At 45.0% G+C, this 23947-nt stretch overlaps 1 protein-coding gene across 2 annotated transcripts; it reads left to right on the top strand.

Moving 5' to 3' along the window:
* The first annotated feature begins 5476 nt into the window (after positions 1–5476).
* Positions 5477–16985, top strand: LOC142784519 (uncharacterized). 2 transcript variants are annotated; one of them, XM_075882937.1, is made up of 5 exons: positions 5477–5938; positions 10914–10968; positions 13124–13212; positions 16380–16539; positions 16637–16985. In XM_075882937.1, exons 1-5 carry the CDS (start codon positions 5792–5794, stop codon positions 16897–16899), a joined length of 714 nt encoding a protein of 237 aa, XP_075739052.1. In that variant the 5' UTR covers positions 5477–5791; the 3' UTR covers positions 16900–16985. The 2 variants fall into 2 exon arrangements, with proteins under 2 accessions (XP_075739052.1, XP_075739053.1); XM_075882938.1 differs by having other exon boundaries at positions 5800–5938; positions 10906–10968.
* Positions 16986–23947: the final 6962 nt, after the last annotated feature.

The raw sequence follows: 23947 nt of genomic DNA, 5'->3' as shown, positions 1-23947 counted from the left end.
ACAGTGGACATAATATAGGCTTAACGCTAACAATGAGCAAAGCTTGTGAAATTAATGCTCCATGAAATGAGCAGTACTGCACAGATTGCTGTGCTAGACTTCCCATTTTGCATGTTTTTACCAGCTTATCCTGCTCGCTGTTCAGACACAAAGATTCACCAGAAAGACAATGTTATACTGGGTGAGGATAATGCCAGTGAATCCAGTGTTTTATCTACACCTTTCCTTGCTTAAGTCCTCCTCCAAACTATACGATTTTTCTTGGAAATGTTCTGCTTACAGCACACCAACCGATCAAGTGAAACAACTTTATTGGGGTCCTGCAGGACGCGCCCTAGTATGCAATCACCATTTCACTTCACGTTACAACATACTGGTGGTAAAAATATTCTCTGGCAGGGTACAGAAGTGCATGCACTGAGCTAGCTTGTGCAGCGCAGTCTATTCCAGAAAGCTGAACCTATGTTTGGTACAGAATTTTGTAACCACACGATGCTTGCACAGATTAAATGTGGCCACACATAGCAACTTCTGAGCTTTTTTATGAAATGATCTCACAGTATCTGAAAACATTTGTTTTTTTGTTTACTTCATAGTTCCCAGTGAAATATTTCTCTTGTTCCTCTCATTGAATAATGGCATTTGGTGTGACTAAGGTGTTCCTAATGCCTCACTATGAGATCAGAAAAACGATTCTCCTTGAAATTGCTTCACAAGCATTTCCTAAGATATTGAATGACACTGCTTGCACATGTACAAACATTTGCTAGTTTTATTGAGGGTTGATGATAAAGGGAATCAGTTGGTGCATCCAAGCCGGACAGAGATTGACTGGCCCTGAAAAGGGCCGTTTAGTTATATATCTTGCAGCTTGTTCCAGGTAGACAGGGCTTCATTCTGTAGAAATGGTAACTCATCACACTGGTTCCCCAGCATGAAGAACATAACTTGATGCTAACACTGACTCAGATGTTCTGAAATGTCATAGAGGGTACATGAAGGCTGGGTACATGAAGGTTGCAGTTATACTAACTGTACAGTCAGCATGCTTGTGTGATATGTGCATAGCTGCATCAAAGCCACGTGTGAGAATTGCGTGAACAGCTGAAAATCTCAATGGCAGCATAGCTTAAGAAGTCTGTCATCCCTTTTTTGCCAGTTTCCAATATCATCCTTCCCTTTTCATGCATCTTCTTTCAATATATCTGGGGTTTTAATTCCCAAAACCACGATATATTATTGAGAAGCAAATTTTGAACATCTGGTGTTCTTTAACATATTCACTTGTTTGCAGCGCAACACCAGAAACACAGGACAGGGAAGGAGCAAAAGAGAAAGAAAAGACGGCGCCGACTTGGAAAAAGACAGCACTGACATCATGACACGCACATGTCGTGATGTAAGCTGCCCAAAGAGTTGCCTCCCGTGAGAATAGTGAAGAATTGGGAATAGGATCTACCAGTAAGGGCTTTGTGTGCAATTCACAAACAGTGAAAAAGATGCACCAGGGGTGAACCACAGGTACATGGTGCACTCTGGTTGAGAGAAAGCAGAGTAAAACAGATGTGCCAGACAGGAGATTATAAATGGTTTTGTCTGGAGCTGGTGCCAGACCGAGCTCTGATTAAGCGTAAGGGAGTATTGAGCGCCAGGCCAATCTGATCCCATTCCTGTGATGGGGTGCAATGTGATGACAGGTGCGAATTCCATTTTCTTTTTTGTTCATGGGTTTAGGGAAATAATTTTTCAGGGATCAGATGAAAATATCTCCGACATACATAATAACATGCTTATTCTTGGGCGTAGTCATGCCTAGCCACCAGATTGGGAGAAAAAGGAATGTTTCCCGAAATGTGCGATAAAGTGTTTGGTGCTACGCCTTGACGGAAGTATTGATAGGTGCTTTGAAAATCGGTGTGCCATTTCTGTAATCGTTAAATATGCAACTGCATGTGCCACTGCTAGGGATAGCGTGACACTCTCAGCCATTTCGGGGTAAGCCGTTTTAATCTACATGAAGATGTTAATGAGCCCGTTCTCCATCACAGCAGTAGCTGTGGCCATTCCTTCAACTAGGCCTACTGCAGCGCCAACTAAACGTCTGCATGAATTTAGCGCTAGTACCGTACATAATAATCAACACGTGCCTTGGGTTCACTTCGATGGTATTGTAAATTCATCTTGCGTGACAATGGTTTAAGTTGCATGCGTGCCTTAATCATTATTGCAATAGGAGACCATGATTTATCGTCACGCATGGTGTTGCTTAGCTCGGTCCTCAGTGTTCGAAGCAGGTTCCACCTTGTGAGTGCATGAGAGAGGCACAAGAGTTGATTTCTGCTCTGTGTTTCTATAATTTCCTAGCCTGTATTATACAGGAAGCGGATAGTGCTGGTGTGCGTCAGCTGCCTCGGTGCGCTCTCAACCGCCTGCCTGGTAAGACTGATAGCTCATTCTATCAGCGCCTTGTCGTACTCCCTCCTCACACTGCGACATGTCCTCCACTTGGAGGACATGATGATGGAACAAGATGATACGAAGCCCAAAACCGCAATGTTTGCAAGCCACAACCCGAGCAAACAATTCAATGGTGAGGCCAGAAAATCTACCTGACTAGGCCTGGAGCAACAAGCCAGAGAGCATATTCTTGGCTGGATAGATGGATGGATGTGGCCGTACCCTTTAGATCGGGCGGCGGCTAACGTCACCTAGCCGTAATGCTTAGTGAACTAACCACTAGATTTTTTTTTCCCCTTTAAATAGTAAAGTTGGACGGGTACTTTGAAGTGAAGAGTTTAATTTTCAATCGTTCCTTGACTTTAGCCACCAATCAGATAACCTCCTTCTAGTTAAGTCTACCCGCTTAAAGTCTATTTCGCCCTCCCTGTCCCTAAACACCAGTGCTTTGAAAAACTCTGCGCCATCATCTTGAACTATAAGGTGAAGCCCTTTACAGAGCATTGTCAAGTGTTCGGCAGTTTTTTCTTTCTCTTCGCACGCACTGCATATTGTGTCTACCTCTTCATATTTGGCCCGATATGTCTTGGTTCGCAATACTCCCGTCCTGGCCTCAAACAGTAGAGAACTACCCTGAGTATTATCATAGATTCTTTCTTTGGCAATTTCCTGCTTAAAAGTTCGATAGATCTCTAGTGCGGACTTCTTAATCATGCCAATTCTCCACATGTCAGTCTCCGTTTCCTGCAGTTCCTTTTTAACCGATAGTTCTTTCTGGTTTGGCCACCTGCTGTTTTCTAAGTATTTACCAGTCAATTTCCTGGTTCGCTTCCTCCATTTTGTATTGACATTCTTCATGTACAAGTAGCTGAAAACCTTCCTAGCCCAACGCTCTTCCCCCATTTCTCTCAATCGCTTCTCAAATTTTATCTTGCTGCTAGCTTCCCTGCCATCAAATGATGTCCATCCCATATCACCTTGTACTCCCTGGTTTGGTGTATTCCCGTGAGCTCCTAAAGCAAGCCCACATATTTCACGTTGCCTAATTTCTAATCTTGCTTGAACTTCTGACCTCATGCACAAGACCGCGTTGCAGAACGTCAGCCCAGGAACCATGACCCCTTTCCATATTCCTCTCACAACATTATACCTATTGTAATTCTACAGTGCCCTATTTTTCATCACTGCTGCATTCCTGTTATCTTTATACGTCACGCATATTTCGTGTTCCCTCAGGTACTCGGTCCCATTGCTTATCCATACGCCCAGTTATTTGTATTTATCTGTTATCTCTAGCGTGACTTCCTGTATTCTAAGCTCACTACCTTTGTTATCATTAATAATCATGACTACTGATTTTTTCCTAACTGAATCTAAAATCTAACCTATCTCCCTCATTACCGCAGATGTCCATCAACCTCTGCAAATCTTCCTCGTTGTCGGCCATTAGCACTATATCATCTGCGTAGATTAATGCTGGTAGTGCCTGATCAATGAGTTTTCCTTGTTTGACTAAAGAGAGGTTGAAGCCAAGTCCCCTTGCCTCTAATTTGGCCTCTAATCCTTGTAGGTACATCATGAATAAGAAGGGTAACAGTGGGCACGCCTGCCTAAGTCCACGTTTCACCACTGTGGGCTTGGATACCTGTTTTTCCCACTTTTTAACTACCTTGTTAGTTTTATAGATTTCCTTTAAACGATTAGTGACTCCATCTTTTACAACCAGTGTGTCTAGTATTCCCCACAAGTCCTCTTGAACCACGCTATTGTACGCTCCCTTGAATTTCTGCAGGCCGGTAGGAAGCTTCACAGCGCAGCGCCTGATCTTGTGAAACGGCGCAGCCATGCAGACAGGGCATTCAATTCCCTCCCTATTTTTTGTATACTACTATCCTTGTGTACATCGTAGAACACATAACAGTAATGATAGCAAACAGATCATTGATTCGGGTAGGCTTGGTGTTTTTATTTAAAATGGAACAACGAGGAAGCTGCTGAAGCTCGTGACTGTATACAGCTGCTTTATATGGAGATGAAACTTTAACGAAAAAAAAAATGTAATGATAAACAGTAGGCTCATAGCAAACAACATTTCTCTGAGGGTGCATGGAATATATGTCCAATGCAAGGCTATGCATTGCAGTCCTTACTGCATTAATTATGTACACGTACTGCAGGGCATGCAAGTGTATGCAGACACACGCTGACGAAATGACATTTTTTGCTACATACAAACGTGCACCGCACCAAATAAGACGCACGTGTTTGTATAGTCAGGGAACACTCGTGAATATTGACGAAATCACACAGCTCGCTTACAGTGTAAAACAAACACAATTGCGAACAATAAAATGCGACGCTGTTTAAAGAGGCGGACCCAGGTTACGAGGAGAATTATCAGTATGGCATACACACCACGTGTCAAGCTTTTGCAACATCTAAAGAGAGTAAATATGGAAAGTTGGCTTTTTAAGTTAACATGACAGTACCAAATGGAGAAGCCACACGAGAGAACAATTCATCGTGGGCTAAAGAATGTGTTTTAAATATTATACAAAGCTTTGCAAGATAATATCGACGAGTTTTACTCGTCTAGGTGTGGGAGGTGTAGGCCTGATAAAATGCGATGTTGCTTCAGAGCCTTTCTTTCGTAATATTGCGATTTTATTCAACTCTTTCAAACGCGGCACCGTAAATTTCTACTGGGTGCTCGAACACGGCAAGCAGGTCGCGGGGCAAAATCTTTGTATTGTAACATTTTATTACCGAAACAGCAATACTAGCAATGCTTGAGCTGCACTTGCTGTTTTCTAAATTGTAACCTCCTCAATCTCATCACTGTGATCAGGAAACAGAGAGGAAAAGTACAGCAGTAGTACGTAGAGAAATATTCAATTTCAAGCCCTTTAGCAATATCATCTAAACAAATTGCCAGTTCACTGTTGAATTCTCGATGAAAACAAACAGCTGATCAGGGACGCAAGCTTGGCTTGGCACTGGCTTGGCCGTTCATACAGAGCCAAAAGCCGTTGCAGGAAACTGGATTGCGGATCGTATTGAGACAAAATATTTTATACATTTTTGTTTTCTTTGTTTCATTTCTCTAATTGCTCTTGTGATGGCGTGGACCGCGCTTCGTGATCTCATGTACCGGCGCACTGTTTTTAAGTTTAGTATGGCGCACGATAATACATGATTGCGTGCTTTAATTTAAAAAGGTTCGCGAGTATGGCAGCAACACTGCAATGTCGGGAAGAGGCACGGGGAAGAGGATAGTAGTAGAACCAGTAGCAGCTGCATGCCCGGGTGGAGCGACTGATGCCCAGATGGAGGAATGTCAACCCGATGCCTTTTGTGTTGGCCGTTCTGGCAGTTCCGCCGACTTTATAGAAAGAGACGACCCCGTCGCTTGTCCTCTTGTCTTTTCCTTCGGGCATCAGCGACAACATTGACGGACGGCGTGTTCGACTTCACCGTGCACGTGAGTATAGGTTGGTTTTTCATTCGAGTGAATTCTTGTTCAGATTTGCAACTTGTCGACTTCATCCTGATCACCTGTCACCGGCAATAAGTCACATACGTGTGATATTTAGGTGAAATGAATGATAATGCACATTTTCTGCTCCATTTGCGTGACTTAGCTACACCAGGACATGAGGTAAGGCCTTTGTCGCCTAGCCACTAGCAGGCAAGATCGATCACTCGCATCCTTCAGTTCACGAATCAACGCGCCTGCCTTAAAATTAGTAAGCTGCTCGCAAAGAAATCTTACTGAGGCAATTTTGTTTTCTGTGAACAATGCACCGTAGATTTGTCTTGAATAACAAAAAAAAAACTTGAAAAATAAATGTCGCGACCTTTTAGAAAACGCCGTGTCTAAGAGCTAGACGCGGCATTTTGTAAAAGGCTCATTAAATTCAGTATGTTTTCGTAGTTTCTGCTTGAAATTATTATTGTCTATGAATTTCATGGCCCAATCTTTTGCTTTGGCTGAAAATCTCGGCGGCAAAAACTTTGTTCAGTGTCCCTTTAAGGGCAGGTGTAGATGCCATCATTTCAGTCGCAAATCTTTTTGCTAGTCGGTCGGCTGGTTAACAATAAGGGTACTAACTAGAGTTCCAGATTTCATCAGCAACACATCGTCATGGCTTCATCAGATGCTGCATTATATACATTCTATCCTCGTTTTTAAAAAGGTGTACCGTATGGTCCACTGTTACAGGAAACAAGCGAGCTCATGGACAGTGAGCCATGTGGTGCTAACTGGCAGCGAGGCTTGTGAATGGGACGCATGCGCATAGAATCGGGGTGCGCCCAGTTTTGTCTGCCATTTCTCCGCCTGTAAGCATGACAGCATTGGAAAGCGCATCCGTATTTTAGCTGCGCAATTTATCTAGCCCAGTGCCTCCTGCTTCAGGGATTTCCTGTGAGCACAAAAAATGCATGATTTTAATCGTTGCTGCAGTGTTTTGCAAGTTGTCACTGTAAAGCACATCATATTTTTCGCATAATGCTCGCTGCAACTAGCAAGTTTCGATGACTCAAAATGCTGTTCAGGTCTGATGTAGCAAACATTTTAAGCTCGTCCTCGTGACCATGAAATATTGGTTTATTAAATAATGGAAGGCAGAGTTGGTATCAGTTGATTTACAGTGTGAAAATGAAAAGTGCGAAGGACCGTGCCTCGCAAGTAAGCCCCGAGAGCATGAGCAGAGAAGTAGCAGATGAGGATGCTCATGCGCTGCATTTCCAAATCTCACCAGCACTATGCTTGACGGACTGCTGGCCACGCACTAGCGTGTTCTTTCTGAAACAGGACTTTGGCCCTGTAAGCAAGTTCTTGAAGGGCATAAGTAAAACGTAGAATGGGCCCCCTAAATGCACCCATCCTTGAACCATTGGGCTTATGAATTAGTGCCCTTTTCAAAATACAACTATTCTGAGCTATAAATTGTGACAGAACAGTGCACGAAGTTTAAAAATGGGAAAAAAGTCTTTAAATGTCCCCTTTATACATAGTGTTCTTGTGATGTCACTTCTGCCGTTGTCGCCCTCTCCCGCCATGCCCGGGTAACTCCCTGGGTACCTACGGCAGTTCACGTGCTGCAGTGCGGTTTGTTGGGGGCTCGTCATCTGTTGCTGTGAACGATGTGGAAGCATTGTGGTTTTTTGTTGTCTTACTTTAACGAGCTCATTGGATTAGGAAGGCCTCGCTCGTTCACTCGATACAAGACCAGATAATCAAGATGTGCGACACATATACCAGCCACGGCGTACACCGGCTGCCCGCCACAACCTATGAGGGCCTATTATCTTGCTTTCACTACAAATTGCCTGGCCCAAAAACAAGTGAAAGCTCAAAATCTCTCGAGCCGCAATTATAAGAGTGGATGTGCGAAGCGCAGCTGCTCCCATCGAAAACTAGTCATGCAGAGCTAGGCAAGTTTACAAGAGATATAATATTATGAATATATTGTCACGGCCTACGCCACCAAAGTAGCAATGCCCCCCCCCCCCAAGTGTTTTAAACAGTGCTGATGTTGAGCTTGAGCCTCTTTGATTGCAATTTGTGGAAATAGTCGAGGAAAATATTATACAAGGCAGATAGCGACTTTGCGTGGTGTGTGCCGCGGTAATGCCAGTCATCACTTTATTTTTCGCATATGCTTTAACACACTTTTCACTTTGTATTTTGCTTTTGTTGTACGCTGATGTACAGTGGAGTCACTGAACATGATAGAGACCGTGTATAGAATTAATTGACTAATTAAAAAAAATCCTGACGCCCAACTTGAACCGATCGGCTATACTTCAAAGTGAACTAATATTGTTTCCCATTCTTTATAGTTTATTTCAATGCAATACCAAATCTCCGCGATCGCCATCACAATTTTAACCACCTTCCACGTCATCATGATTTTAACTGCGGACAAGTTTGTATGTACAGTATCTTGGTAAGCTATATCTGTTTGCAGGTAAATACTTGGCTATGGCACTTACCCGTAATGAAGTTGCACCTGAAGATGCAAATATTGCAAAGTTTCTTCAAGTAGCTTTTGTTAATCTGCACCAGCCAAATACGCTGGTACTTTTAGGAAAATCGGAATGTGCGTTCTCAATTTCAGGTTATAACTTTCAGCGAAGAAACACCCTAAGCTCTGCTCCCTCTGCATGGACTACTAAATCAACTTGCCTCACCAGCAGCTCATAATTTCTCAAACTTGCATCGTGAGGCAAAACTAAACGGGTGCAAGCACGAGGAGACAACATGGCAGTTGTAGGCGATAGATTCGGTTGGTGCCCGGGCATGTTGGTGGCGCATTTCGGAAGTGACGAAAAGACGCTGCGAGATGCACGTGCACACTTTGTATAGTTGCTGTATTGGACAGCAAACTTTTTTTCTTATCTGAGCAGTTTTACCAAAGGAAGCTTCGTCATATGGCGTGATAAATGAAGCGAATCCACAGGTTGAACCACATCATAGCCTCGCTGTGCTTTTGTACTTTTTTTAGCTCGCAAAATTTATTTGTACATATAAGTGACAACTTGCCAGTAATAAGGCAGCACTTGTTTCTTTACCATATGATCATCTCCGGTGTGCTGCTGCCTCAATATTTCAAATTCTAAGCATTTACACCATTGTATGCTAACTTTTCCTTCAAAGTGAGACAAGCCACATGTGTATCGTAGATCAAGAAGCATGCCAGTTTTACGTAGTTGCAAGGTAAACATCAGAAATGAACAGTTGATCAAAAATACTAGTTTAATGGTGCATCTACATAGCAGAGCACCTGTGGCACCTCGGGAACAAGATAATGCCACATATGTTACAAGAGATAATTAAAAAGACAGGGGACGTTCCGTGAACAAATAGAAACAAAAATGAAATGGCACGTGGCAGCGAGCGAAGGCGGCAAGGGGGGGGGGGGGGGGGGAGCCCGTGGGACTTCAGCGGATGAACGTAAGGTGTGTGTTTAATATGTGGAAAAAAAAATTGAAAATTTTGGCGACTGAAATGAGGGTGACTTAGTGAGTGCGCTCATGACGAGAGTAAACACGGTTATTATTATATATTTTTTTTCAAATCTCTTTTGAAAGCCACAAAAAATCTGTATGTGGTGCAGCCTAACAGAAGGTCCGTGAAGGCAAATTATGAATTCGTCGTTGTACAAAGGCCTATTTTTTTTTTTTTCATGCGCACCATCCCCGCCGCGGTGGTCTAGTGGCTAAGGTACTCGGCTGCTGACCCGCAGGGCGCGGGTTCGAATCCCGGCTGCATTTCTGATGGAGGCGGGAATGTTGTAGGCCCGTGTGCTCAGATTTAGGTGCACGTTAAAGAACCCCAGGTGGTCTAAATTTCCGGAGCCCTCCACTACGGCGTCTATCATAATCATATAGTGGTTTTGGGACGTTAAACCCCACATATCAATCAATCAATCATGCACACCATAAATAGAGCTCAAAATTTAATTGCATATATTGTTTTCATCCTCGCTGTATTTCGTGCTGTTTATGATGTAAAAAAAAAAAAGTTGCACGCTGAAGTGGTGTTGCTTTTGGGCAACAGTTGAAAATGGCGGGGTGCATGAATGCGGAATACTGCCGCTTACACTCAAATCACTCTTGTGGTCACCTCCCACTGTTTGCAGCATGTGTTGTGTATACACAGCTGCATGTTTCCTAGCTAGAAAAATTTGATTTTAGGTGTTTCACGCCATTTTTCATGTAACTATTCCACAATTGCACACACTGATCAGCAGGCTTTCATTTGCGCTGAAGGACACAGGTGCCATAAAATTCATAGTCGATTCTTTCAAGAAACCGTATGTAAAGGCTGAAGCTTCATGCGTACATACACACACACATACCATATTGTTTTTTGTACTTTATGAAAGCTGCGAAGGTCTCATGTGCCTCCAAGCGTAACCTGTCTTATTTATTCTCCATCACCGCAAAAGTTTTGTGAGTTTCAAATAAAAGTACTTTGCGCATGGCCACTTTTGGGTAATTTTTTTGTGTAGGTGTTATTTGAGCAGCCTATAGTGTTTACTTTATAAGCCTGTATGTATATGTTGCATTATAAGGATGCAGAATGTGTGTAGCTGTACAATATAGATGAAGTGTAAAAATTAAGTGTGTCTATTGTAGTGTTCTTGCAACCAATCTTACCCCCGTATTCTAGAACGTCCCTCCACTCAACGCTTCACCTTCACTTGAGATGGCTGATGGGAGCGCCGTCTCTAAGCAGAGAAAATTGCTTCATGTCAGCAATAATCTGCTGTGATTCTCGAGTAGCGCAGCGTCGCTTTCAAACGAGCAGCGGCACAGTGCTCAACTCTGTCAAGTGAAGGGTGAAAGTCGAGTCGGGGAGCGTTTATGAATATGGGGGTTAGTTTTGTTGTCTTGTTAACCTGCCATTAACACTGGATTGATGCTACTTTGCTCTAGCTGTACAGTGCTCTCCAAGGCTCAAGGAGGCACCGCACGGGGAAGGCTCGGAGCAAACCATGCGTGAGTTTCCTTTCATTGTTACACTATGCGCGTATTAAGTGATAGACTTTAATGTATGCTATTTGTATTGTGCAAGTTTTTGGGGACGTACAACTTCCAACACTTATATGTTCTGACGAAAATCACGCAAGAATGAGAGAAGCTTGTGCAAAAATCATGCAAGAGTGTAAGAAGCTTTTGCAGAAGTCTGTGAAATGAAGTTTTGAAAATTTGCTGCAATGTGTCATTGTACAGTGGTCAACAGTCTTGCTCAGTATGCTTGACTGCAGGGCTCCCGGCTGCACAGGCGCATCTACGGAGTGCCTGATGCATGATGGGCCAAATGTCAGCCTGCACACTGGTGCCTCTTATCCCCGTTTGTCTGTTACATCAGTGTCTCTTGTAAAGGGGATCAACTGTGCTACCTTTTTTTTTTTTTAATGTAATGAGTTCTTTTTCCAGATTATTGTTGTTTTAAGGTAGAGCCTCACATTTCTATCAAATACTGAAGATTCTATTTTTCCTTCTAGATGCTATGAAGTCACTCCTTGTGTTACAATAGAGTGAACACTGTTATGAGAAAAGCTACTTTATGGAGTTAACTCACTCCATATTGACTTAACACACAGAATTGGTGAAAACTACACTCCATTCCAGCTGCAATAGGAATAATGTTCATTTGCATACTTCTGTTTCTCTTGTTTGTTTGTTGGCTGGAGGTTTGGAGTATAGGGTGGCCAGAGGGCACTGTGTAGTCTTTCTTCATCTTCCCAATTTTGTGAACATCAATTGATAGCCGTATGGGAAGCAGCCAGCATGCTGAAACAGCGGTGCAAGCATGCAAGATGTTCACCATTGCATGCAGTCAGTTGCTGTGAGCAACCTACTGCATACAATTAACTGCGAGTGGTGAACTAACGCTGCACTATGTGTGCCTCCTGGAAAGCTGCAATGGTAAAGTGCCACAATCGTATAGTAACATGGATAACATCGCAATTTGTTTGTTGAATAATTTTGCAACAGAATCAATGGAGTTTTGGATAAATTTGTGTATCTGCCTGGTTCATCAAAGCTACAGAGTCAAATGCGGTATATACTCGCGTATTATGTGTACTTTTTTTGTCAATCCGGTCATGTGCGAAGCTAGTAGGAATCGCTGGCCTAAAAGCTCAACTGGGAATATATGTTGCAGGCGCTGTCACAGCTGTCTCAAAGCGGATTGTCATTTGTTTGCTAAGCCTGTTCAAATGCCCCCATTTTCTTGAAGTTCTTCCGAACAGTGCTCACAAAAACCAGTTCCCACGACAGGGTTATACCAGAGAACATAAGTACTCTCCAATAATTGTCGGGAACCCAACGTAAAGTAAGATGCAGACAAGGAAGCGCGATGCCAACACAGTGCTGTGTGTGTCGCCCTTCATGTGTGTGTGTGTCCATTCCTTGTCCCAGTCTTCTATTGCGTTGTGTTCCCTCCGATATCTAACCAACACACCCAAGCTTCTATGCTAAGTCTTATTCAACGCACTCTTCTGCTGGCTCCCATACTGAATATTGCATGTCGAAGAACTCCACGCTGATGTGCTTAGCGGTAGCACGGTTTCAGTTTTCTTCGGTAAGCTTTATAACAGCAATCTGCCTCGTATATAATTATTGTAGCCTATCACAAGGAACGGTAAAAACGCAATGGCCAGATGGCGAAACCGAAAAAAAAAAAAATGAGTGCGAAAACCTGCCTCATCTAGTTGATGTGACAGGTCCTTGCACGCGTTCAACATCTGTGCTGTGTCTCGGGAATACATTCTTGCCGTGGAAGAGGTGGGAAGATAGGAGGCAAACCTTTAGGCATTTCGGACTACACATAAACAGGTTTCAGTTTTCAAGTTTGATATTCTAGGGAAAGCATAAAAGTTCATGGAAGAAGGGACCTTGCACTCAGTCCATTTTGTGTAAGACTGCACTCGCCTGCTCGACAAGAGATGTGCCTGACCAGAGCATCATGAAATCAAATGTGTCTGTGTGTGTGCTGGCAAGGTGGCTCGGGCTGGTTGGGGAGGGCAAAGTATGCGAGCAAAAAGTTTCTTGTAGTAAAGCAGGCTGGCTAATTATACTGCTGAGCAAATTATGTGAGGATGCAAATTGTGCGAGTAAATATGGTACGTACTCTTGTATGTTTCAGCTCTATTGCTACGGATTCTGCGGATCCAACTTGGCATCCGGCAGCAACAAAGAGAGGTTCTGCAGGAGGTGCGACAGCTGAAGCACAAGGTACGGCTCTTGTCCGTGCCTCAGCACGCCCAGCCAGCACAGCGCCCCTCTGACCTTCCCCGGCTGCCTGCTGGTACAATTGGAGAAGTGGAGGCAGCAGAGGCAGCTGTGCAGAGTAAAGCTGTGGCTGCGGCTTTGGTGTATATTTCTTGATTTTTAATATGCCTATGTAACATGCAGAAATTTAGTACTGCTTTAAGATACTGTGTTTCGGGAAACAAACTAGTCAGGTTATCTCATGAACCACTGTACTACAGTCGAATATGAATAATTTGTACTCAAAGAGGCCAGAAAATTTGTTCAAATTAAAAGAAGTTCAAAATAATGAAAGTTACCGTAATTACTTGAATCTAACACGCACCTTTTTTCCGGTTAAGAGAGTTCATAAATCGCATGTGCGTTAAAATCGAATACGAAAAAAAAATGAATATGGTCATTCTATTGCCATCGCCACTTACAAAATGGCCGCCCCCTACGTGCGTCGGCATGGCGCGTCGGTCATTTCTGCCTATGTGTTTCCCATGCGCGGCACTTCATACGTGTGCTGAGGAGTTCGTCATCTTGTAGTACATTAGCATCGACGGCATGGTAGGGCCGACTCCAAAAACTCGACGAGTGCACCACAATGCTGCTTCTAAAAGAAAAGTCGTCGCGTGTGCCGGAACGGACAGAAATCGGGCCGCATCGCGGTCATTCGGAGTTCCCGAAACGTGCGTGCGGGACTGCCGGAAACAAAAGCAGAATATTGTCGACAGCAAAGATTCACGCAAAGGCTTCAGTGGACCACAGCAGGGTCGGTTTCCACAAATTGAAGAGCTGCTCGGCGAGTATGTGATTAAGCAGTGAGCGGCACAGCGGCCCGTGACGGCAGAACTGCTCCAAGTGCAGGCTATGCAGTTAGCCTTAGAAAAAGGGCTAATGCAGAGCCATTTTAAAGCGAGCAGGTGCTGGCTAACGAACTTTATGAAGAGAAAAGGCTTTTCCCTCTGAAGGCGAACGGGCATATGCCGGAAGTTGCCGGAGGAGTACGAAGAAAAGCTTCAGAGTCTTCAGAGGTTCTTCCTAAACTTGCGGCACAACGGCTACCTGCTTGGGCAAATCGGGAATGCCGATCACACGCCTCTTTACTTCGACATGCCTGGCACCACAACGGTCTAGGAGAAGGGGGCGAAGCAAGTTTGTGTACTGACATCGGGCCACGGTAAAACTAGAGTGACAGCAATGCTCTGTTGCACGTCAGATAGGCATAAGCTTCCCCCGTACTTCATATTTAAACGAAAGACGCTCTCAAAAATAGTCGTTTTCGCGAGTGGTGTGATCAAGCGGGCCAACGAGAAAAAAGGGTGCGCGTTGCAACCAATGTCATGTTCATTTTTTTTTTTTTTGTCGTGGAAACCGGACGCGCGTTACAATCGAGGGCGCGGTAGAATAGAGTAAATACGGTAAACGAGCGGAGGGCTCACCTTGCAGTGATGCATGTGCATGGAGAAGTTTTATTCACAAATTACAGGACATCCGTCATTAATTAAAGTAGTCAATACATGTCTGTATACGTTGGCCTTGCAACGAGTCAACAAGTTTTGCGTGCAGTTTGCAAAGCATTTGTACTTCGGCTTCAGTATTCTCCTGGCAAAAGAAGTTGCGCGCGGCAATGTCCAGTGCTGACACTCTTCGAAGACAACTGTGTTTCCACTGTTACCATCTGCGCTGCAGCCGGAGCGTGGCCAGCACATGATGAGAATGGAGGAGCGTCTCTACCTGGAGAAAAGCAGATCGGCATTCGAGAGAGAAACACTCCGCGGCAGCTTTTTTTTTTTTCTCTCTTCATGCGCGGTGTTGAAAGGAGAAGAGTCTCTACATAGCAGGAACGAAAAACAGGGAAGCGTGACACCGGCGCGTTGCAAATCGGCATGAGAGAGCCAACTCTCTGCGACAGCTTTTTTTCCCCTCTTTCTCTTCATGCGCAGTGTTAAGAGGAGAAGGGTCTCTACGTGGCAGGGACGGAAAAAGCCGAAGCGGGGCACAGGAATGTCGCAGATTGGCATTTGGCAAACATTCCACCGCAGTCTTTTCTTTCCTTTTCTTCATTTTCTTCTTCAAGCACAGCGATGAGGTGTCTGAAGTGCCACCGCAGGATTGGGCGGGGTGCTGAGAGCATTTTCGGAGCGCGGTATAGCTTTGATAGGACCACAGCGTCAGTTCGAATTAAGTGTGTTGGAACTAATGAGATTCGACTGTATTTACTATATAGTCTGTGAAGTCCGAGTGAACTGTCTTAAGCTAGCAGACGATGTAGGCGGCATCGTGTGTTTGATGGGCAGTGACTAGCAATAGCCTGCTTAAAACAGACATTCAGTAATTTTGTTCATTTATCACCCTATTTCGTGTCCGCTGCGGCTCTCTCTACTTTGAGCTACAGTTCACCCTGCCTTGTGTTAGCCGATTTCTTACTTTTTTAAAAATCTAACATGCACCCAATTTCGCAGTGTGAAGAAAAATGCACCTTTGTTTATTGTGATGAGATTTCTATAGCGACATGCCTCTTTGTTGGCTATCACAGAAAAATATAAACAGCAAATGGTGCGACCATCTAGTGCGACCTTTATTTTTCTATCAGTTTCATCTATGACCAAGATTTGGTCGCTCTAAGGTTGCCTCTTAGTACGCCTTGATCATGTTCATTTATCTTGTTGTGCTCTGCTTACAATGCATTGATTAAAAACATGCCCAAGCTTCTTTTTGAATTCCACATATTTTATCGTTTTTCACCTGTAGAAGCTACTCCTGGTCAACATTCAGACAAAGACATTGTAACCTCGAAGAAACGTGTATTGGAATTTGAGCACTGTACAAAGTAATTATACTATTTCATAGCTAGAATCAATATTTATTAAGGGTTATAACAGTGTTGTATTTGATTTCATAACAGCGAAACTGCATTCAGAGAAGGACTCTGAAAGGTTCTCACACTGAGTGTGAGAGGGCTGATGTGGAAACCATTTTAGGTCAAGTGAGTTGAAGTTAGCGTAAAAAAACAATGAAATGTTGTGATGCCCAAAAATTCAAGTTGTTGTTTTCAGTGTCCTCTTCTTGCAGATTTTTATCATGAAAACATTTCGATGTGCTGTTGCGTTTACCCCATCTATGCTTCTTGCATTTTTTTACAGCGCAAGTACCTCCTGCAGATTGGGGGACGTGGCCTCCGAGAAATTGGTGTGAATGCCATGAAGGCTGTATTGGCACATGACGTGCAAGTGCTGTACAGCCTTCATGGCAGAAAAGGGAAAAGGGCCTTTTTGAACCTGAGGCTCTGTAGATTAGTGACAGGTTAGACTTGTTCATTGTTTTATGTGTGTGTACCCTTGTGTATTCTCTGTACTGCAGTGCTTCATGTGTACTATGGTATTTCTGTTCTTGTATGCAGATGTCATCTGCCAAAAAGCAGGGTGCGACCAGGCGGAGGCCCTCAACTTTATTAAGAGGTGGCTGCCAGGGTCTGGTGATCGCTGTGGGGGCAGGAAGCGGCGCTTCAGAGAAGCATTTGTTGTGGAGCAGCCCGATGATCCCCACTCTCAAAGTGCAGATTATCGGTTGCTCGCGGCAGCTGGCTTCCTGCCCAGCCACAGCAGCCAGGGCCTTGACAGCACCACTGTCACTGTGCCCCCAACGCAACCTGACCTGCAGTAGAGCGGGCCTTTTTTAGTTGTGTATATATATTTTTCAATGTATACATTTTTTGTTGTACCAAATAAATAAAAAAAACAAAGAATAAATAGTCTGCAGACTGTCGGTGGTGCACTGTTCGGCTAGCTTATGCTGATTCGGAAGCACCATCACCATGTTTTAGTTACAAAAAAATGCTCTAAACTATGAATATTCTCGATTACCATGTGGGGGACATATGTGGGGATTGCAAGTGGGCGACATACACTTTCAACATTTACTTCCTAACAACTTTTTTCGATCTGCTGTACCAAATACCAGTACCAAATAAAGCACTCGCTATTGCAAAAGATAACTTGGTAAAAAAATAAACTACACTTCTAGTGTTAGCAAAGGGAATGAGGTATAAAAGATGAAATAGATCGAGTAACTGCTTTCAGTTCTCAGCATTCAATTTTCTGTTGCCCCAAGTATACAGGGCTGCAAAGCTACAAGAGTGGGTCATCGAGGCATATTGTTTAAATCTTCCGGTAAGAAAAATTCCCTACTAATAATGGTTACATAATGGCAAGCCAATCAGTAGCCAATATTCGTCGTGCAGGAAACATCGGTGTAATAACGGCATTTGATTGGCTGCAATGTGGCCCTGGATTGGTCCAATGTCGGTCGTACATCCGTAGCCAATATTCGTTGTGCAGCAAACATCGGCGTAAAAATGGCATGTGATTGGCTGAAATATGGCCCAATGTTGGCCGAACATTGGCAGCTTTGTCGGCAATACGATGGGCCTTCGTCGGCCGAATGTTGGTTGCATACTGGCTAAAACATCGGCAAAACGTCGGCCCATCATTGGCTTGAACGTCGGCCCGACATTGGAAGAAGTTGCACTTCCGACGTCGGCCCGACGTTGGTGCCGATGTTAGCCGATGTTGGTCCAAGATTGGTCCAACGGCGGCGTGCTGCCTGGGCGCATACTCGTTTTTGAACGCGCACGCGTATACTCGTTTTGGAATGCGCACGCGCATACTCGTTTTTGGATAGCACGCGCGTACTCGTTTTTGAATGCGCACGCGTATACTCGTTTTGAATGCGCACGCGCATACTCGTTTTTGAATAGGCACGCGCACACTCGTTTTTGAATGCGCACACGCATACTCGTATTTGAATGCACACGCGCATACTCGTTTTGGAATAGGCACGTGCATACTCGTTTTTGAATGCGCACACGCATACTCGTATTTAAATGCACACGCGCATACTCGTTTTGGAATAGGCATGTGCATACTCGTTTTTGAATGCGCACGCGCATACGCGTTTTTGAAGAGGCAAACGCGCACTCGTTTTTGAATGCGCACGCACTTGTTTTTGAATGCGCACGTGAATACTCATTTTTGAATGCACATGCGCATACTCGTTTTGGAATAAGCACGCGCATACTCGTTTTTGAATGCACACGCGCATACTCGTTTTGGAATAGCCACGCGCATACTCGTTTTTGAATGCGCACACGCATACTCGTATTTGAATGCACACGCGCAAACGCGTTTTGGAAAAGGCACGTGCGTACTCGTTTTTGAATGCGTACGCGTATACTCGTTTTAATGCGCACGCGTATACTCGTTTTTGAATGCGCACGCGCATACGCGTTTTTGAACATGCACACGCGTACTCGTTTCTGATTGCGCACGCGTATACTCGTTTTGAATGCACACGCGCATACTCGTTTTTGAATAGGCACGCGCGTACTCGTTTTTGAATGCGAACACGCATACTCGTTTTTGAATGCGCACGCGCATACTTGTTTTGGAATAGGCACTTGCGTACTCGTTTTTGAATGCGCACTCGCATACTCGTTTTGGAATAGGCACGTGCGTACTCGTTTTTGAATGCGCACGCGTATACTCGTTTTGAATGCGCACGCGCATACTCGTTTTCGAATAGGCACGCGCATACTCGTTTTCGAATGCGCACACGCATACTCGTTTTTGAATGCACACGCGCATACTCGTTTCGGAATACGCACGCGCATCTTCGTTTTGGAATGCGCACACGCATACTCGTTTTTGAATAGGCACGCGCGTACTCGTTTTTAAATGCGCACGCGAATACGCGTTTTTGAACATGCACACGCGCATACTTGTTTCGGAATAGGCACGCGCATTCTCGTTTTGGAATGCGCACGCACATACTCGTTTTCGAATAGGCTCACCCATACTCGTTTTTGATTGCGCACGCGTATACTCGTTATTGAATGCACACGCGCATACTCGTTTTCGAATAGGCACGCGCATACTCGTTTTTGAATGCACACGCGTACTCGTTTTTGAATGCGCACGCGTATACTCGTTTTGAATGCGCTCGTCATACTCGTTTTTGAATGCACACGCCCATGCTCGTTTCGGAGTACGCACGCGAATACTCGTTTTGGAATGCGCACGCGCATACTCGTTTTTGATTGCGCACGCGTATAGTCGATATTGAATGCGAACACGCATACTCGTTTTTGAATGCGCACGCACATACGTGTTTTTGAACATGCACACGCGTACTCGTTTTTGAATGCGCACGGGTATACTCGTTTTGAATGCACACGCGCATACTCGTTTTCGAATAAGCACGCGCATACTCGTTTTTGAATGCGAACACGCATACTCGTTTTTGAATGCGCACGCGCATACTCTTTTTTGAATAGGCATGCGCACACTCGTCTTTGATTGCGCACGCGTATACTCGTTTGGGAATGCGCACGCGCATACTCGTTTTTGAATGCCCACACGCATACTCGTTTTTGAATGCACACGCGCATGCTCGTTTCGGAATACGCACGCGCATACTCGTTTTGGAATGCGCACGCGCATTTTCGTTTTTGAAACTGCAAGTGCGTACTCGTTTTTTAAAGCGCACGCGCATACTCGTTTTGGAATATTCACGAGCATACTTGTTTTTGAATGCGCCCGCGCATACTCGTTTTGGAATGCGCACGTGCATACTGGTTTTTGAATAGGCACACGCATACTCGTTTTTGATTAGGCACGCGCATACTCGTTTTTGAATGCGCACGCGCATACTGGTTTATGATTGCACACGCGCGTACTCGTTTTGGAATAGGCACGCGCATACTCGTTTTTGAATGCGCACACACATACTCGTTTTTGAATGCACACGCGCATACTTGTTTTCGAATGCGAACGCGCATACGCGTTTTTGAACATGCACACGCGTACTCGTTTTTTAATGCGCAAGCGTATACTCGTTTTGAATGCACACGCGCATACTCGTTTTTGAATAGGCACGCGCATGCTCGTTTTTGAACGCGCACGCGTATACTCGTTTTGGAATGTGCACCCGCATACTCGTTTTTGAATAGGCACGCGCGTACTCGTTTTTGAATGCGCACGCACATACTCGTTTTTGAATAGGCACGCGCACACTTGTTTTTGAATGCGCACACGCGTACTCGTTTTTGAATGCACACGCGCATACTCGTTTCGGAATAGGCACGCGCATACGCGTTTTGGAATGCGCACGCACATACTCTTTTTTGAATAGGCACACGCATGCTCGTTTTTGATTGCACACGCGTATACTCGTTATTGAATGCACACGCGCATACTCGTTTCGGAATACGCACGCGCATATTCCTTTTGGAATGCGCACGCGCATACTCGTTTGGAATAGGCACACGCATACTCGTTTTTGATTGCGCACGCGTATACTCGTTTTGAATGCGCTCGCGCATACTCGTTTTTGAATGCACACGCGCATGCTCGTTTCGGAATACGCACGCGCACACTCGTTTTGGAATGCGCACGCGCATACTCGTTTTTGAAACTGCAAGTGCGTACTCGTTTTTCAATGCGCACGCGCATACTCATTTTGGAATATTCACGAGCATACTTGTTTTTGAATGCGCACGCGCATACTCGTTTTGGAATGCGCACGCGCATACTCGTTTTGGAATGCGCACGCGCATACTTGTATTTGAATAGGCACACGCATACTCGTTTTTGATTGCGCACGCGTATAGTCGTTATTGAATGCGAACACGCATACTCGTTTTTGAATGCGCACGCACATACGTGTTTTTGAACATGCACACGCGTACTCGTTTTTGAATGCGCACGCGTGTACTCGTTTTTAATGCGCACGCGCATACTCGTTTTCGAATAGGCACGCGCATACTTGTTTTTGAATGCACATACGCATACTCGTTTCGGAATACGCACGCGCATACTCGTTTTGGAATGCGCACGCGCATACTCGTTTTTGAATAGGCACGCGCGTACTCGTTTTTGAGTGCGCACGCGCATATGCGTTTTTGAACATGCACACGCGTACTCGTTTTTGAATGCACACGCGTATTCTCGTTTTGAATGCACACGCGCATACTCGTTTTCGAATAGGCACGCGCATACTCGTTTTTGAATGCGCACACGCATACTCGTTTTTGAATGCACACGCGCATACTCGTTTCGGAATACGCACGCGCATATTTCTTTTGGAATGCGCACGCGCATACTCGTTTTGGAATAGACACACGCATACTCGTTTTTGATTGCGCACGCGTATACTCGTATTTGAATGCACACGCGCATACTCGTTTTTGAATGCGAACACGCATACTCGTTTTTGAACGCGCACGCGTATACTCGTTTTGGAATGCGCACGCGCATACTCGTTTTTGGATAGGCACGCGCGTACTCGTTTTTGAATGCGCACGCGTATACTCGTTTTGAATGCGCACGCGCATACTCATTTTTGAATAGGCACGCGCACACTCGTTTTTGATGGCGCACGCGTATACTCGTTATCGAATGCACACGCGCATACTCGTTTCGGAATACGCACGCGCATATTCCTTTTGGAATGCGCACGCGCATACTCGTTTTGGAATAGGCACACGCGCATGCTCGTTTTTGAAACTGCAAGTGCGTATTCTTTTTTAATGCGCATGCGCATACTCATTTTGGAATATTCACGAGCATACTTGTTTTTGAATGCGCACGCGCATACTCGTTTTGGAATGTGCACGCGCATACTCGTTTTGGAATGCGCACGCACATACTCGTTTTTGAATAGGCACACGCATACTCGTTTTTGATTGCGCACGTGTATAGTCGTTATTGAATGCGAACACGCATACTCGTTTTTGAATGCGCACGCACATACGCGTTTTTGAACATGCACACGCGTACTCGTTTTTGAATGCGCACGCGTATACTCGTTTTGAATGCGCACGCGCATACTCGTTTTTGAATAGGCACGCGCGTACTCGTTTTTGAATGCGCACGCGTATACTCGTTTCGGAATGCGCAGGCACATACTCCTTTTCGAATAGGCACGCGCATACTCGTTTTTGAATGCGCACATGCATACTCGTTTTTGAATGCACACGCGCATACTCGTTTCGGAATACGCACGCGCATATTCTTTTTGGAATGCGCACGCGCATACTCGTTTTGGAATAGGCACACGCATACTCGTTTTTGATTGCGCACGCGTATACTCGTATTTTAATGCACACGCGCATACTCGTTTTTGAATGCGAACACGCATACTCGTTTTTGAATGCGCACGCGCGTACTCGTTTTGGAATAGGCACGTGCGTACTCGTTTTTGAATGCGCACGCGCATACTCGTTTTTGATTAGGCACACGCGTACTCGTTTTTGAATGCGCACGCGCGTACTCGTTTTGGAATAGGCACGCGCGTACTCGTTTTTGAATGCGCACGCGTATACTCGTTTTGAATGCGCACGCGCATACTCGTTTTTGAATAGGCACGCGCGTACTCGTTTTTGAATGCGCACGCGTATACTCGTTTCGGAATGCGCAGGCACATACTCGTTTTCGAATAGGCACGCGCATACTCGTTTTTGAATGCGCACATGCATACTTGTATTTGAATGCACACGCGCATACTCGTTTTTGGATAGGCACGCGCGTACTCGTTTTTGAATGCGCACGCGTATACTCGTTTCGGAATGCGCACGCGCATACTCGTTTTCGAATAAGCACGCGCATACTCGTTTTTGAATGCACACGCGCATACTCGTTTCGGAATACGCACGTGCGTACTCGTTTTCGAATGCGAACGCGCATACGCGTTTTTGAACATGCACACGCGTACTCGTTTATTAATGCGCACGGGTATACTCGTTTTGAATGCACACGCGCATACTCGTTTTTGAATAGGCACGCGCATGCTCGTTTTTGAACGCGCACGCATATACTCGTTTTGGAATGCGCACGCGCATACTCGTTTTTGAATCGGCACGCGCGTACTCGTTTTTGAATGCGCACGCGCATACTCGTTTTTGAATGCACACGCGCATACTCGTTTTGGAATAGCCACGCGCATACTCGTTTTTGAATGCGCACACGCATACTCGTATTTGAATGCACACGCGCAAACGCGTTTTGGAAAAGGCACGTGCGTACTCGTTTTTGAATGCGTACGCGTATACTCGTTTTGAATGCGCACGCGTATACTCGTTTTTGAATGCGCACGCGCATACGCGTTTTTGAACATGCACACGCGTACTCGTTTCTGATTGCGCACGCGTATACTCGTTTTGAATGCACACGCGCATACTCGTTTTTGAATAGGCACGCGCGTACTCGTTTTTGAATGCGAACACGCATACTCGTTTTTGAATGCGCACGCGCATACTTGTTTTGGAATAGGCACTTGCGTACTCGTTTTTGAATGCGCACTCGCATACTCGTTTTGGAATAGGCACGTGCGTACTCGTTTTTGAATGCGCACGCGTATACTCGTTTTGAATGAGCACGCGCATACTCGTTTTCGAATAGGCACGCGCATACTCGTTTTCGAATGCGCACACGCATACTCGTTTTTGAATGCACACGCGCATACTCGTTTCGGAATACGCACGCGCATCTTCGTTTTGGAATGCGCACACGCATACTCGTTTTTGAATAGGCACGCGCGTACTCGTTTTTAAATGCGCACGCGAATACGCGTTTTTGAACATGCACACGCGCATACTTGTTTCGGAATAGGCACGCGCATTCTCGTTTTGGAATGCGCACGCACATACTCGTTTTCG

This window comes from Rhipicephalus microplus, unplaced genomic scaffold (assembly GCF_043290135.1).
Source record: "Rhipicephalus microplus isolate Deutch F79 unplaced genomic scaffold, USDA_Rmic scaffold_14, whole genome shotgun sequence".
Lineage (NCBI taxonomy): Eukaryota > Metazoa > Arthropoda > Arachnida > Ixodida > Ixodidae > Rhipicephalus > Rhipicephalus microplus.
Note: the sequence above shows the minus strand (reverse complement) of the source record. Positions and strands in the feature narration are given on the sequence as shown.

Excerpts from the sequence above, each read along its gene's own strand:
- LOC142784519 (XM_075882937.1), top strand. The coding sequence starts at position 5,792 with ATGTCAACCCGATGCCTTTTGTGTTGGCCGTTCTGGCAGTTCCGCCGA. Across the intron at positions 5,939-10,913 it reads TGTTCGACTTCACCGTGCAC|TGCTCTCCAAGGCTCAAGGA; the intron begins GTGAGTATAGGT and ends CTAGCTGTACAG. Across the intron at positions 10,969-13,123 it reads AGGCTCGGAGCAAACCATGC|CTCTATTGCTACGGATTCTG; the intron begins GTGAGTTTCCTT and ends TGTATGTTTCAG.